The sequence below is a fragment of the Corvus moneduloides genome, chromosome 1 (assembly GCF_009650955.1).
Source record: "Corvus moneduloides isolate bCorMon1 chromosome 1, bCorMon1.pri, whole genome shotgun sequence".
NCBI lineage: Eukaryota > Metazoa > Chordata > Aves > Passeriformes > Corvidae > Corvus > Corvus moneduloides.
Genome location: NC_045476.1, coordinates 95,772,381 through 95,789,059, shown reverse-complemented (window position 1 = coordinate 95,789,059; position 16,679 = coordinate 95,772,381). Strand labels below are relative to the sequence as shown.

Genomic DNA, 16,679 nt, shown 5'->3' with positions numbered 1-16,679 from the left:
GTGCCTCCTCTGACACAAGTGCAGTCAAAAGCCCAGTGGCATTTTCTAATGAGAAAATCTGTCTCTTTTTATCAACGGCAGTGATGAAGATGACCTTCCTCCAGCACTGGCAGCAGCAGCAGCAGCATCAACACCAGTGTCTTCAGCATCTCCTGTGTCGCAGAAAACGTGTACGCCACAAACATCGGAAGGACAAACACAGGTTTCGCCCGGTGGCAAGGTAACACACAAAGAGAGGAACTTATGTCACTTGGGAGATGATTCAGGAAGGGTAGGAGGGAGCTGTGAGTAACAGGTTTCCCTAGATGGAGTAATTCTACATTTAAGAGTAGTTTTTAATGCAGAGTTGTAGTGATATGTTGAATTTGTTGTGTAAGGAAGTATTTAGAGCCTGCTCCAAGACCCAACTAAAATCCGTAAGTTTTTCATCAGCATTAGGGGGAAGTGGATCAGGATTAATCATCTTGATTTTAAAGGTGCATAATTTTGTTGTCTATCTTTAGGTAGCCATACCTAAAAAACCACGGTGTGAAATTTTAAATCCATTTGGCAATCTGTGCTTTAAGAAGTTAAAAAACACCAACAAAAATAACCAACAAAAGTGCAGAAATTAAATGGCCCTTTTTTCCAATGCTGGGTTTCTTTTTTGCCTTTAGAGTTCCACAGATGCTGGAAGCACATTTGCTTTGGAGCCAGGTGACCTCCTGATGGATTTCACAGAGGCCACACCAATGGTAAATAGTTTAAGTTTGTAACCAGGAAATTGTAAAAGTTTTCAATAATTTGTCTGCAGCTAAAACATAAGGGATACTATGCAGTGTGTTAGATAGTGCACAGAAATAAAGTAAGTTTCCTTGATATTCAGTGATCCTGAGCCTCCCTCAAACTCAGCTCAGAACCTCTGAAAATCAGCGCACATCAACAAGTGTTATGGCTGATCTTCTGAATGTGTTTATTATTGGATAAATTCTTATTTCTCCCTCCTATTTTTACACATTGCTGCACTGGTTTCACAAGTTTCTTTGTCCCTTTAACACAGATTCCTAATGTGATTATAGGTTTGCTTTCGGGAGTTGTCTGAAAAGTCATTTCTTTTCCCCATAATTTTGTTCAGACCTGACCTAATAGCCAATCCAAAGATGTGTATCTGCACTTCCGTGTTTCTTTAGCAAGGTGCTCTTCCTCACTTCAGACAGAATTGTCTATAATGTGTTGATTATTAACTTCTTTTTTTGGACGTAGACAATTTCTACTTTTGCTTAAAAGCCAGGGAGAGATGCCAGTCCCACTGAAGTCAAAAAGCCTCTTGACTTCAGTGATCTCAATGTTTCCATCTCAGATTCTCAGCAGATTTCTTCCATAATTATAATACGATCCTTAACAACCTCCAAGTCATCCTGCATTGCAAATAACTCTAATGCCAGATAGCTCCTCTGCTGTCCAAAGGCATTTTTGCTGTCTTCTAGAAACCACAGATAAAACATATAAAAACTTGGCAAGGACAGCCCTACACTTCAGGCATAAATGTTTTTGTAGTAAGGTAATTCTGTCCTGGGCCTTGCTTTCACTACATGGTTAGGTCCTAGTTTACCGTATGGGAAAGGTGCTGTGGGGTTGTGCCTTTTGCTTCAGAGACAGTGTTGTAGTTGTTGTAAGTAACTGCCTGTGTCCTGTTACCACTGGATGAGAGCTGTGGGGCTTGACAAGACACAGGCAGACTGAAACCAAAACTACCGGAAAGGAAGTTGTAGCGAGGTAGGTATCGGTCTCTTTCCAAGTCAGAAGTGACAAGGACAAGAAGAAACGACCTCAAATTACTCCTTAAATTGCACATTAATAATGATTTGTTCACTGAAAGGGTTGTAAAGCATTGGCACAGGCTGCCCGGGGAAGTGGTTGAGTCGACGGCCCTGGAGGTATTTAAAAGGCTTGTGGATGTTGCACTGAGGGACATGGTTTAAGGGGGGACTTGGCAGTGCTGGGTTAGGGTTGGGCTTGGTGATCTGAAGGGCTTTTTCCAATATAAGTGATTCCATGATTCTGTCTAGGTTAGATTATCCTTCTCTATATTAGTAATACATTTGTGGCTAAATTGTAGTTATCTGTTGGAGTTTACAAATAGATTTCTTATTCTAAAAGACATACCATATCTTACTGTGTTAATCAGAATTTAAAAAAATGAGTCATGGAGACTTCAGCAACTGACTGCTCTAGATAGCACAGGTTTGGTTCGGTTTTTCTTTTTTCCATTTAACAGAAGTTACAGCATTACACACTTTTTCCTTTTCCAGCTGAAGATACAGGCTTTTTGCCCTAAGTATTTTACCAAATCATGCTTTCCCCTTCCCCTACCCCACCACCCACTGACATAATTTATCACACTGTATGTTCATAAACTAACCTTCCACTGACTTTCTTGGTTTTAATATTTTGGAGGGCAGAAACTGCCCAGCATCAATCAACCCATTTTGTTTTGTTTAACATCTAAAAAGGTCAGCTTGTTCTCTACAGAGCAGGTATTGTTTACAGACCTTTCTCTGCAGTTTCACTGACTACAGGCTGCTCTCAGTTGAGGTTTGAATGAAAAGTTTACTCTTCAGGGAGAGAGGCTCCAAGCAAAGGCAAGCTAAGGACAAATGAGTAGCTTTGAGACAGTCTGATTATTTAATAGTTCTGTTGTGATAGAATGTGCTGTCTGTTATTTGAGGGTCAAAGTCATGTGCAGCTTAGCATTGTGTTACTGTCAAGTCTGTGGTCATGTGCTGGTTTTGCATGCTGTGACCTGGCCCTTGGGAATTTGTTTATTAATTGCACCCATTTGTTTCACATTCAGTGACAGGTACAGTATCTGAAGTTGTCATTCATGTTGTCTTATTTGGGGTATTTGCCTGAGGTGATAGAGATGGAAATTCAGGTTACTGTGTAGTCAAGGGTTTTCTGAAGAGGGTTATTCTCTTGTCTTTGATGTTTGGACTAGAAAGACTTAGGGACCTAAATTGGTCATCCAAAATTAGGTTTTGTAATTTATTTTGGTCATGATATATGCTGCTAAACTTCCCCAGTTCACTGGAGAGCTGTTAATTTGAGGCAGCTTTAGATATCCTCCCTTCTTTTCTGTAACATGACTGGTAGACAGTGATTAATAGTCACTGACTGAGCTGCATGATCTTCGTTGTTCAGTGTCTAACCATTGATGCTTCCGGATGACCTTGGGTTTTATCCATGTTTTGCTGCTGTTGCCAGCAAAACAGTGGAAGATACCAAATACAGTGGAATACATGCTGAGAATTACGCTTAGAAGTGGAGCTCAGAAAACCAAATTAACTTATAAAAGTGTAAGGATTACTGAATGGAGTGGATTAATAGAAATCATCAAGGCTGCCATGCAGGGATGAGAGCAATCAAATTTGTCTACTCGGTCAGGCTGGAGGAGATATTGTGATATATACAAGAACCAGCTGAGCTCTAATGGTCACTTAGTCATCAATACTTAGGCTGCCAGTAACAGCAGGGCAATTATGAGGCAGACTGATTTCAGGAAATCATTTTGCAAGAGAAATAATGTACATTTACTAATGCAGATTGCCTAGAGGGAAAGGTATCCTTTTGTGCTCTGCAGTCCTCAAACCCTGTGGTTTATGCACACTTCTAGTCATTTTTCAGTTAGATCCTACAATTAATTGACTACAACATATTACTTGTTGTCCTTAAAATCATTATAACATGAGCAGAAGAAAAGCTTTATCTTTTTTTAGCACTCTATTGTGACTTTTAGCACCGTATGCTTATAGCTTGTATGTAACAAGATTCAATCCCTCCTGCTTTTGTGTTTCAGAAAAAGCAAATGGATTTACAAAAATGCAGCATCATATATGAAGAATTATATTATCACATTAGGAGCATCCTTAATGAAAAATATTAGAATAAGTTTTGCCAGTGTAGTAGGCTCTTTCTGCCACCAGCCTCTCTCTCCTCCTGCACTCCCTCCTCGTGTTTCTAGCTTTTATGGAACTGGAAATCAAAGCCTGAGCTTTCAGCTGTTCTGTTGCAGCTTATAATCGGTGTGATTTCTGACATATGTATGGACGCAGAGCTTTCTTGCTTAGTTACAGAAAGCTCAGTCTTAAGACCCTGAATGAATGTAACAGCTGCTACACTGCTCTGACAGTACCTCCTCAAACGAGACAGAAAGCCAGTGTGTACAAACTTCAGTTTGACCTAATGGAGTAGGACAAAAGAAATAAGAAAGAAGAGGTTTACATACAACATGGAGCTATTCCTAAACTTAGACTAAGGTTTATAATGCAAGGTGGATGGGCTAGGACTATGTCATGATCACATCTACAGAGGTATCAGGGAGCAGTAATTTACAGTTGGCTATGTACTTTCAAACTATAGGTTATCTCATGCTGTATCAAGTGAATAATTTTCTAGAGCTTCACCTGCCATCTATTGGCCGAAAACAGAAAGTAGAAAATTACTTGCCTATTTAAAGCTTGAGATACAACATTTAAAATGTGTCAATTACCAGTGTGATAGTTTAAAAATGAAAAAATAAATGCTTTCAGTGTAATGCAAAATAGTTTTATTTAGGATGAGTTGGAAACAAGTATTTCTATTTTAGTGATAGCATTACTATGCAATCCTGTTCATTCAAAGTGATCTCATTGTGTCTGAAAGAGTACAGAACCTGATGCACTAGCATCTACTGTTTTGGAAATAAAGTGAAGGCAACCAGTTCTAAAGTGACTCAGCTCAGGTCGAAACTGGGAGAAATTTTTATATCTTGATGGAGGTGATAAAACATCCTTGCAAACTCTCAGTAGATAGTGAGCAAGAGGTAGTGAATAGGGCAAAATAAGTAAAGTATCTTTTGATTCCACTCCCCTTTAATGTTTGTTCTATTAATAAAGAAGAGTTATTTTGATTTTTAGTTGCTAAATTTTTGTGGCAATTTTGCAAGGTTGCAATGAGCCAAATAACAGAGTGGGAAATGAGTTCAGTACTTCTTGCCTTCATTTTAAAGAACTTTTCACTTTCTGTGTAAAGCAATTTTTCAGTGGAAGACAAGCAAACATATCAAACTCTAATACCCCCATAACCAGTCCTTTTAGCATTGAATTCTAAACAAAAGTGGCTATAATGTAATTCAAGACTGATATTTGATAAGAACATTAGCATGTATCTACTATCTGACTGGCTGAAAGTATAGATCAAGTATCTCTGCATGCCCCCAAGGTCTTTAAAACAGCTCAGTCAGACACAAATTTATCAATGCTTTACTTATGGTGAACTAAATACTGAAGAAAAAAAAGGACTCATGAAGATTGGGTCATATAGTTCAGAATTAGAAGCTTTCTACTTTTACATCTTTATATCATCAACAACAACAACAACAAAAAGATATCTTAGTATAAGATGAATTGCATGCAATAACCGTGCAATGGATTCAAAGGGGAATATTAAAAAAATTCTGTTTTCCAAGCCAGCTTCTCAATCAATAGTATTTGTAATGGCCAATTATGAGCAAAAGAATTTGCAAAAAGAAGCAGTTTGTCTGTTACACATAGAAATAAGAAGTAAAAGCAGCAAGCAGTATATCAAATGCATATTTATTCCCAGTTTCGAGTTCATGCCCTTTAACTCCATATTAAACTAAGAAAAAACAAAGAATAGCAATTGCTAAAGCAAACAACTTCAATACAAGAAACTTAGAGCAATAGCCAATAAATCTAGTTCCATGTGAACTCAAGGAATACTCTAAATCTACTCATACTGCAAAGCACCATTCTTTTCTGCTGCAAGAAAAGGGCATCAGCTGGATGAGAACACATTGCAAAGGGGTGCACTGTAAGGCTCAGTCAAACTGAGGACGAGACATTTGGCTGGGGATTTGCAGGAAGTGCTTGGGGGCCCATGCTGTGTAAGGCTCCTGGGAGCAGACAGCTTGCATCAAGCAAATGCAGGTTACCTGAGCATCATTTAGGTTATATAAAGCACTATATTTATGTATTTTATAGATAAATATAGTTTAATATATTTATTAAACTAGGGATGGGACTTATAGCATTTTAAAACAATCACAGTCATTGGGCAACCAGATAAATGGGTGAATACATAAAGCATTATAAATAGGACTTGTGACTAATATGTAGCTCTGCAAAGTACAGGGCTTTATTGGTGGATGCCAGTTTCATAAGCAGTCTGTTGAATTACTAACATGCAAGATAACTGAGTGTCAGCCTCAGAGACAGCCCCTTGAATCTTAGTTTAAAATTCACTAAAACTCTTTGACTGCTACTTAGCTATTTAGGGATTTGATCCCAGTCATCCATTTTAGAAGTAGCCAGTGAAGAAACAAAATGGGAGAATGCTAAAAGATGACCTGTAAGCTTCTACATTTACTTGTTATTTTTCCTCTGTTTTAAGTTATTTAAATTCATTGGCTCAATATATTTTTCCCCATTATCTGTATGCTGAGCAGAACAAGCTGGTGCACTCTGTAGATATATGACAGATGATTCAACACTTCTCTATTTCTTTAACTAATTGAAAGTGAATTCTCCAAAAAATAAAATGATCCACTAAGTGAAATCCATTGCTGACTTTGCACCTGGGGACCCTGTGATAAACTGGATATGATGTGTATACGAGCAAGAAAAGCGTCCAAAAATAGGGGAATGTGTTAAATGGAAAAAGTTCAGGCGTGTATCATCTAATTCAGTGCTTTTAAATAATCAATGGTCCACTGGCTAACATTTTATAAAACTTGAGATGAAAGTAAGGTGCAATGTCAGAAGATAGTTTGGATCAAGAGGGCATAAGCTTTTCCCCGGAGAGGTGATAAATTCTGCCACACACAATTATTTTTTGTCACCTCGTGCTTTTTAAGCTGCTGTCCTAACCACCCTCTGGCATTCCAGTTGACTGCTTTACGTTCATAGAAGTTATAAAATGTGCAAATGCCTATCAGTAAATCTGGTTTCTGCCAGATCATGCAAGCAGAGCTGGTCCTGGAACTTAAGACTTTGGCTGGACTCCATAGCAGGCCTGAGCAGATGGGATCTCATTTGAGAAGATATTTACACCGGTAGAGTGGAGGATCTTCTACCACCTGTGTGCCTGCAGAAAGACAGAATCAGAAAAGTGCTCTGTAGCTAAAGTCTGTGAGATTGTTGCACAGTGGTGGGATGTTTGCTGTGCCTGTATGATGGGTGGGTCAGTGGCCATTTTCACACTTGCCTATGAAGCTGGAGGACTGAAGTTGTGCTGTTACAGCTGCACATGAAGATCTTTCTGTAAATGGGTGCTGGATGGTTTAATCTGTCCCAGCTTCCTTAGTGGGGCTGTGGCTGAACACTAACCCTACAAACAAAATTACTTAGCTTTAGGTCAAATCATCCATGAAACCCTGTAGTTTCACAGATGGCTCTCCTGAGAACTGTAAGAGTGATAAAGTACATTTGCACGCAGCGCAGTTTCTGGAGAACTACTCCAAAAGGAAGTACTGTGGCTGAAGATTGTTGAAATTACTTTAAAGTTTGATCAGTTTATGGGAGGGGTTATAGGATGTGCTTGACTGCAGTAATGGCAACTTGAGGCCAACTGACAGGCAAGGTCCCAGGGTGTCTGCTCCCTGATGATGAAGAGCATCTGCCAAACACCACAGACAGGGCACTGCAAGACTGTCTGTGGGCTTCTCCTTTTATGCAATTAGTGCACTAATCATTTTTAGTCCAGAGCTTTTCTCAATGCCTCTGAAGTGATATAGATTGCCACCACTTCAGCACTGTTTAGGAAGGCCAGAAAACTTGAGGGTCATGAATATTATTGAAGCTTAAAAAAAAAAAAGAAAAATAAGAAGAAAACTACCTGAAATCCCTTTCCCCTGCCTCCTCATTGAAAAAAAAGTGATCATTCCATGGCATTTGCAGCTTTCTCTTTTGCTTGAAATCAACATCAGAGAAAGTGAAAGGAATCAAGTAAATGCAAGCCAACAGATTTTAAACCAGATGACATCTACCTCCTACAGCAAGTACAGAAGGCAAATCTTTAGTAAATATTTTATAACCTGTATATTGTTGTAAATCAGGTCTGATATGTTCAATCATACTTTTGGTCAGTGTCTTTTTTATTTCCGATTATTGCTTTACTTTTCCAGCAAATGTGTTTCATGTTTGGAGCAGGAGAGAGCAGGTGTAAAGTCTGCCTATGAAAAATAAAAGTGAACAATAGATAGACAGGGCTTTTCAGACACAGAGCATAAAGCATCAACTTTTTTTACTGGCTGAGTCTCCTCTTCCACTCTACAGTGATTGGTGTGATAGAAAAATGCTCAGCTTCTGTGCAAAGACTGAAACCAGGTATATCTTTTTACATTTGCTCTCAATGAGACAAGTATAATGATGAAGCTATTACGGCACAAAGACTTTTGATAAAGGCATGTTGATCACCTTTCTTTTGGCCTGAGAAATACATTATTCCTTTTGTCTCAGCAGCTGTGAAGTTCCTAATCTCTCTTCCTCACTGTGATTAGTGACAATTGCATTTAGACTCCAGTGAGTAACTATTGTGTGTTTGTTTTCTTTCAAACCATCTAATGAACTGATATATGTGTAATGCTAATTCACATTTTTCCAGTGTGATAGCAAGTGTGATGCTAACAGCTTGGCTGTTCTGTGGAATTTCAATTGAATGTCTCCAAGCTTCAGCAGAAAATGGGAACATCTGCTTTCTGAACTGTTTTTTGACTGGCTGGGTGACTCAACTTGTAAAACCAGCAAAAAAAAATCAAATAAACTTTCTTTTTTATTTGCCATGCAATTGAATAATCAGAACTGATATGAAATATTTTTTCTTCTTTGATTAAAGTAAAAACTGGTTGTCTGCATCTTCCTTTGAAAATCCTGTATTTTGGAAAATATCCTGAACCAAATGTCAGAGAGTAGTAAGAAGGGTAGATAGAAAGATCAGGCTAATTTGAAATGAAATAGTAGTTCATTTTCAAGTAATGTTTGGTTAATTTCAATGAACTCATATTTCCAACCAAAATGTCATTTCTGAATTAGGCACTAAAAACTGCTCTGACAAAGTGCTGATTGAAACCTTCAAAAATTTTTTTTTTAAGTATAGAGAAAATTGAGTCAGCACCATTTCTTTTATAACATATTCCATTTGAATAAATAGTCATTTTCTGGTGAGAATTCCTAAGCAGTAGCAGTCCTTTTTGATGAACCACAAGTGGTACCTAAGTGACCAGAGATTTTCTCTTCTGGCCTATCTTCTGATCTACCCTCTGCTTTTTCTGTTATTCACAACAGTGGGTAAATTCTCTACTGAAGCATAATATATATTTAATTTTCTTCAGTCTATCTACTAGCAAGCAAAACTGAAACAGAAGCACATTCATTGACATGTGAGATTTACATCCAGACAGATCTTTTGCTATGACTTTATACAGAGCCTAGTACAAGGCAATAGTAGAATAACCAGTAAGTCAAACTGATAAAATCAAAGTTTGCATAAACCTCAGCACAGCTATGGTAATTCCACAGTTCTGTGCCTTGTCCCAGGCATTGCATACCATAGAAGAAAATTGTAATTCAATTGTGGAAGAAAGAAAACAGGACTTCTCTAATTCTAGCTTGTTAACTATCATGGTAACTGTATTGCAAACCTATGAACTCAGTAGGAAGGGTTCCCTTCTGTTCATTATCCCTTATATCACCCTTTGAAAAACAAAATTTTAAACTGTTTTGAGCTGAGGAAGAAAAATTCTACAGAGGTCATTATTCTATACAACCATTTGGAGCCTGATTAATAGAAAGCAGTTCTTGCATACTTGTCCATAAAACCATCACTATGGAAGAATTGTGGATTTGTGGCTTGCTTTATGGTATGGCATTCCTCATTTTCAGCAAATCAAGACAAAAAGCCCCTACTCTCTAGGAGGCACAGCTGGTGAGGTCAGGAAAGTGAATCTCTCTAAAACTCATTCAGCAAGTTAATGTCATTTATTGGTCCTTTGCCAGAAGGTTGACTAGAATCTTGCAAGTGCTCCAGTGCTGTGGAATGTCACCTGGCCTCTTCCGGCAAAGTGCCAGATATTGCCAGGATGGATTTTGATGAAGGAGCTGTCCCTGCCAACTGGCACGCACACCAAGCCATATGCACATGCTCTGCTGAGAGCCCTGCTGGCAGTACTGGAGATGGGAAGTCATGTGCCAAGCCCAGTGGGCTTCTGACCACCTGAATTTGTGGATGATTTGGCACTCATTACCTGCTGCATCCGAGTTGAGCAAACTGTCAAAATTTATAATGATGAAGCTCAAGTGCTCACATCCAGATAGAATCCATGTGTTTGCATCAGTGGCTGAGCTGCCCAGACTTCAGACAAAGCTTGTTCTCTTCAAAAGATCTGTGGTCAGGAGACCGCATGTTTGTGTGTGCCTCTAAAGCAATTTTGGCCTCCAGATCTCTCCTGTCTTGCTGCTACTGGTTTGGAGAAAGGGTTGAAGAAACTGTGCTTTCTCTTTTTTCCTCACCAAGAGCAGGGGTGGTGAGGCAGTGTGGATAAAGGCTTTTCTTCACATCTGTAGTGTGGCTGAAGTTGGGCATATTCCTGCACCAAGAACAGTTAGTTCCCAAGCTCATAGAGAGCACACTGAAAAAGCAGCAGGCATAGGATTGGAAAAGAAACCCCCAAACCAAACCAAAAACCAAAACCCAACAACAAATTAGAACAACCCCCTGCTCTTACCCTCCCCCAAGAAAAGAGAGTATCCTGGGTCTTAGCCTGCAGCTATCCCAGGGCTCTTGGGAAGACATTTAAAAGTAAACGCTGTAAGCCCCCTCACTGTCCCCCAGTTATGAAGGTGACTGGACCAGTTTTGGCTCCTTTTACATTTTAGAAGACTTCAGGGTTTTTCTGAATTGAAAGAGTTACTATAATCTTCCCAGGGACCACAGCATCAGCAGAGGTTGCCAGACACAGTGTTTTGGCCTCCTCCAGCACCACATGGTGCTGGGAAGGGATCTTTGAGGCAGTGGTGTTGGAAACATGCCTCACAGCTAATCTCCAGCTTCCAGTTTGACTTGCCTGTGAGCTCCTGTTGGGATGGGCAGGAAGTTGGTGACTGAGGCTCAGGATCTGCCTAGGACATTTTATTCACAGTGTAGCTCTTCCCTTGAAGAGATACCACAAGCAGACCTCCGAGGTGAGGACTGTCATTGTTTGGCCTGTCTCCCATTTCCCTTTTATTTTTCCTGTTCCTTGCAATATTATAATCTTCAGCTGCCTTCACAGAGATGTCTTTAATAACAGATCCTCTGAATCTTTTGCTCAATAAACAAATTATGGGGAAGCAGAGCTCTGCTCAAATGATAGAACAGACTTCTGGCACTGAAACTGCTGTCATTCCCGGGCCAAGCAGAAGAGTTCTGTACTTGTGCTCTTGGTTCAAAGGAGCTGTTTCTTTTGTAATTAAGCATGGGCAAAAGTGAGTTATGTGCTGATAGCCCTAATTGATCTGGATTATCCCTTGGCTGGGACTAATCTCTTTAGCCAAGGGGCATACCTGAGTGCAATGACTCAGACTGGGAGACTGGCTCTTGGGGTAACATCCCACAGACTCAGAGGCATCCGATGTGTTTCATGGCACTGAATTGCCAAAGTATTACAATTCAGGTGTTTAAATCTGTAAAGATATATGCCTAATGAGCTCTTGCGTTTGAACACAACTAGATTTTACTTGCAGTCAAGACAGAATCTTTGTGTTTATTTAATGCTTGATGGCTGGCAATATGAGTGATTCATTATCAAGGGTGTGAGATTATGAATAAATAGGTTTTTATTTATAACATTTATCACAAAAGATTTGCTAGATATGGGATTGAATTTGCTCATGCACGAATCTTAAACCGAGCAAAACCTTGTTCCTTATAGACTTCCAGCTTCTACTCCAGTTGGTCTTATTGATAGGATCAAATAGTTTTGTATCCACTACCTTTAAAGAAGCAATGCTCTGCTTTCTTAATGCATGTTGGAAAAGGTGACATATTATGATGGGAAATTATTATTGTCTTATAGAAGCTTAGTTCAGAGTAGACTTTTAGAGTAGTGAGACAACTGCAGCACAGCACAGCAGTCAGCACTCTTATGTGTACTTGAGATCAAAATTCATGAGAGGTCGCCAAAATTTGTAGGCACGTGCATAGATTAAGGCTGCAGTAGTCCCTGGGGCTGGTCACATGCTGAAGTTGAAAATATACTCAAGCGTCCTTCTGTATGGATCTATAAATAGTGCACCAGTTTGTAATTTTAACGCTTTTTCTGCAGCTCCACTGACTTTATTCTACCTGTGCTATTCTTTTCCTTTATAATAATGAACTGTATAAACTCCTGGGGATTTTGCCAGAGCTCAATAGCTCAGAAAAATGGGGCAGAAAATTAGTGCAAAGTATTTCTTACTATCCTGACAGTCAAGGAGACTGTGATGGGTTGAGTTTCTGGACACTTAAGGATTTTCAGCCAGCTTTTCCTCTTACACAAGTATAGGTTGATTACAGTAGAGAGACAAACTGTTTGTGTTGGACTGAGGACAAGTAGTACACTGCTTGTGCCAATCTATCATAACTTTTCAAGAGAGGAATGTGATCCTGAGGGTTCTAAAAAGGGCAGATGTGTTAGGTGGTTATCAATCAGCCTTTGTGGGAATGTTCCTGGGTTTGAAGTCTCCGTGTCAATAATTCATGGTGAACTAACAGTTATTGGGTGATGAGCCATCAGTGTCTATACTTAGAAATAAGCAGGTGTGGTGAGGGGTGAGTTTTTCCATCTGGTACAAAATGCATGTACAGTCTGCTTGCTGGCAGTGAAATCAAGAAGTATATGGCTTACCTGGGGCACTCTCAACTGGCAGGAATCACAACACTCATTTCCTCCTCTTCATGTTATCCATCTTTAGTGACTTTCTTCTATGAAAACAGCCTCCATCTGCAGAGATGCCACTTGATTTTGTTGGCTGTGCACGCGGTGTAGGCACCTGCCACTGGATCACCGTTGATTTCATTGGTAAAGGCCAAGGGACAAAAGAGGTAACTTTGCATTAGTTGTCCCAGCAATGCAACTAATGCAGCAACTGTTGGGGAGCAACCATATCCAGCAGGTACCTTCTGCTTTCTGCCTGCTTCATTTCTGCATTTTAAACAAAGACCAAGCAAACACTGCAATCTTTAGTCCGCATTTTTGCCAACACACCAAGACTGTGACATCATTTTGCCGTGCCACATTTTCCTCAGGGGATGGTGACTGGGCTGACAGCCCATTCTGTAGTTATGTTTTGCTTCAGCTTGCTTCACAGCACCAGCGAAAGAGTACTGAAAATCCTGAAGACTGTGAGAGCATGGACACTGTCTCATTTTTGTCACATCTGAATTGTTCTTATTCTGTTTTCCTTCAAAGAATGTCTTCTCAAAAATATTCACGAGGCAAATTTATGTTGTAAAAATTATCCAGGACACGCATTTTCTTCCAGTGTGCTGTAGAGACGCTGGACTGATTTAACAACGCTATTTCCGTCGTCCCTCATGCTCTCCCAATACCTCTGAAATCCTTTTGCTAGCAACCCGTAATTACAATCCTTAGAGTGAAAATCTAGAGTACTTGATCCCTAAAGGTAGCATAAAAAAGATACTAGCACCAACAAAATTTGTAGGGCTGCCCTTGCAAATTGTTACAGCAGTTGACATGAAGATTCAGGATTATATCCAGGGCAACTTAACTACTGTGATTGTAGACCTGCTTGCAAACAGTGTGTAGTTTATACTGCAGCCACAAACTACTATGCATAAAGTATCTGTGAAATGCTAAAACTGCAGCAAAGCCAAGCTTTAGCAGAGGCTGAACCTTCTACATCTTCTACTCCCGTGAACTCCCTTGACATCTACTTGGGAGACAGAAGCACAGTCAAGGAGCCAGACAATGCCCCTCTGTGAGGAAGGATTGCACAAAGTCCCTCTAAGAGGGAGGAAAATACCTGACGGAGAGGAAAGTACAAGCAGCTCGTGAGACATCAAGAAAGCGGTGTATGCTTTATGTTGTGTTCCAGGACAGGTGGACTCAGCCTGCTGCAAGGTCCAGAGAAGGGCTGGTGTACATCAATGAGCAGAGGAATGGCAAGTTCACCATTTGAGGGGGCCCCAAGAGAACTTGTCTCATCAAAGATACTGCGGGATGAACATGGAACTTTCAAAGTGGAGCTTTTTCAGTTTGCCAGAGGGAATCGAGCAGTACCTGTGGGGAGGAGGACTCTGTACTGCAGTACGGAGGTCCTGTGAAAACTCACACCAAATCAGATGAGTCAAAGACTTGGATTCACTTATGTTGGTTCTTAGGAGTCAATGAATACCCTTGGAAATATTTCCTTGAACTCCAGTCTCCACTAGTTTTTTTCAAGATGAGAAAGGGAGGTCCAAAGACCAGATGGAACTATGAGGGAGATTTTCCAGTGCTGTCTCCTCAGAGAGAGTGACAGTAGGCAGGGAGGTTCTGAACATGTAGTTCAATTTCTTCCTCCCTGGCTTAGTGGCTTGTGCAGAAACCCGTCCTCTTCAGAAACTTTGCATTTGGTGCCTCAGGGTGTTTTCAACAGTACATTTCTGCAGAAGTGCCCTCTTTAATGTGTGTAAACAAAATCTCTCTGCTGACACGGGCACCCAGATATCAATTCAAAAACTAGAAAAAATCCTACATCCCATGAAAAGAAAGTGGCCTGTGATGCAACATATGTGGGATTTGCACCAAGTATGTTCATCGGGACATATGGTTCATCACACAGGTTTTTCCAATTGGTCAATAGTACTGCTGATTTATGCTTCTTTCCTGTTGCAAGTTTGATGAGCTGCACTGTTTTGGTCTGATTTTTGCCCTGTGCATCCTGGCAGTGATTATGCCTACCTGTCATGCTGGTTATGATTCCACACAAGAAGGACATAAACTGGGGCTGACATAATCTGAGTGTTCGATCATTTGAGCCTGGAACTGCTCCCACTGAAAAGAATTTGTTTGTCCATGTAGGTATTTTGTGGTGAAAAATACCAGAAAATCTTTGGGTTTACATTTTCTGCCTCATTATTCATTTCAGCCACTGAAATGGTATGACAGCAGGCAAGAAGTTTTACTGAAAAATTGCAGAGTCTAGAATCTTCACACTGCTTTTGGAAACTAAGCCTAATGGTTAACTGGTATTTCTAAAGTCATGTCACATGTCAGGACTGGGAAATGCTAGTGTAATGTCCTCTAGATGTTTCAGCTGACATCCTTTTCTAGTTTGATGAGTAGAAACAAACCTCTGTGCTGTATAGATATGATGGCATTCACCTTACACCGTGTACTTTGAAATAAAGCACAACAGAATACTCCTGGCTATATGTGTATCCTGAGGGCCTTATTTATGACACCACTTTAGGTGTTAACAGCTCTGCCTCTTCTTGCTGCAATGCATGGGAATCCAGCGAAGTGTTTGGCCTAAAGTCTGTCTGCTTCTGGTCAGTACACAGAGTGACAGTGCCTACCCACTGAGATCACACTTTTTCACCATAATGTTACAAATGCCTCCAGTCAAGGTGCAGGGGATGGGAGTGAAGCAAAGCATCAACAGCAGAAAATATAACTGGACCTTTGTGGAAGAAAAGAAAGTTGTGCCAAGGCAGTGAATACACTATTCCAAAGGCAAGGGAACATATCCAAATTAAGCCCACTTCTCCCAAAAGTAGTATTTTTTTGCCAGAATAAGGACATTTGTAATGTTCCCTTCTGATAGAAATACCAAATTTTACTGATTTTATATCAATTAACTTGACAGAAATACTCTTTCTTTATGTCCCTCCACTTCCATTTGCTTTTATGAGAAAGTTACACTTTTTTCTCCTAACTCATCTAAAAGGTGTTTCAGGAAAGTGCAATTGTTTTTACAGAGATTTTAAATTTCATCCAGAAGAACTCTTTGCACAAATGTAAAGAAAAGGGGAAGGTTCTTGTCCATTTGTCCTTTTTTTTTTCCTTTAGCCTTCTTTATTCTCCCTCGTAATCTAAAGAAGGAAAATCAGTGCTGTTAATTCTTTCTGGTTGTGCCAAAGATGCCTCCAAAATATATTACCCCAATGGAGAGCTAATAATGCAAAAAGAATCTTTGAGTACTGCTAGGAAATTATCCACAGAGGAATAAATTTTTTCTCGTTTTCCCACAAAATCAATATTACTGTTATACCTGACTGATTTTCAGATTTTTCACCCTAAAGCTTACTCAACCATTGGACTTCTCCTGAAACTATGCCGATTCCTTCTTTATTATTCTTTTGGTTTTTTCTTTTTTTTTTTTTTATGACAGTCAACTGTTCTTTTAAGCTTAGTAAATTCTCAACTTGCCAAGCTAAATATTCCAGACAAGGAGCTGCTTGTCCAAAGTAATTCTGTTGTGGTAATGCACCCTGACCTTTCAAGCAAGGGGCATTTCAGGTTATGCAACAAGCATGTGAGATGCTGCTGGAATGCCAAACTTCTTCACTCCCCTTTCATGCCATGCTCCTGCAACCTGACAGTTACTCATGGGGGCTGCCTTAAAGGTTGTTTTATGGCTGTGACTTTGGCAGCAAGACTGTTGGCACTCCTGCAGAGAGAG

General features: G+C 39.9%; 1 protein-coding gene across 4 annotated transcripts in view; it reads left to right on the top strand.

Moving 5' to 3' along the window:
* EPB41L4B (erythrocyte membrane protein band 4.1 like 4B) overlaps positions 1-16,679 on the top strand; it is a 169,814-nt gene that overhangs the window by 139,564 nt on the left and 13,571 nt on the right. For 3 of the 4 annotated variants that reach the window (XM_032119108.1, XM_032119119.1, XM_032119097.1), the window contains exons 21-22: positions 82-220; positions 657-734. In XM_032119108.1, the coding sequence (XP_031974999.1) occupies positions 82-220; positions 657-734 (217 nt within the window). Of the gene's footprint in view, positions 1-81; positions 221-656; positions 735-12,965; positions 15,426-16,679 lie in introns of those variants that run through there. The other variant, XM_032119129.1, reaches the window with a different exon arrangement.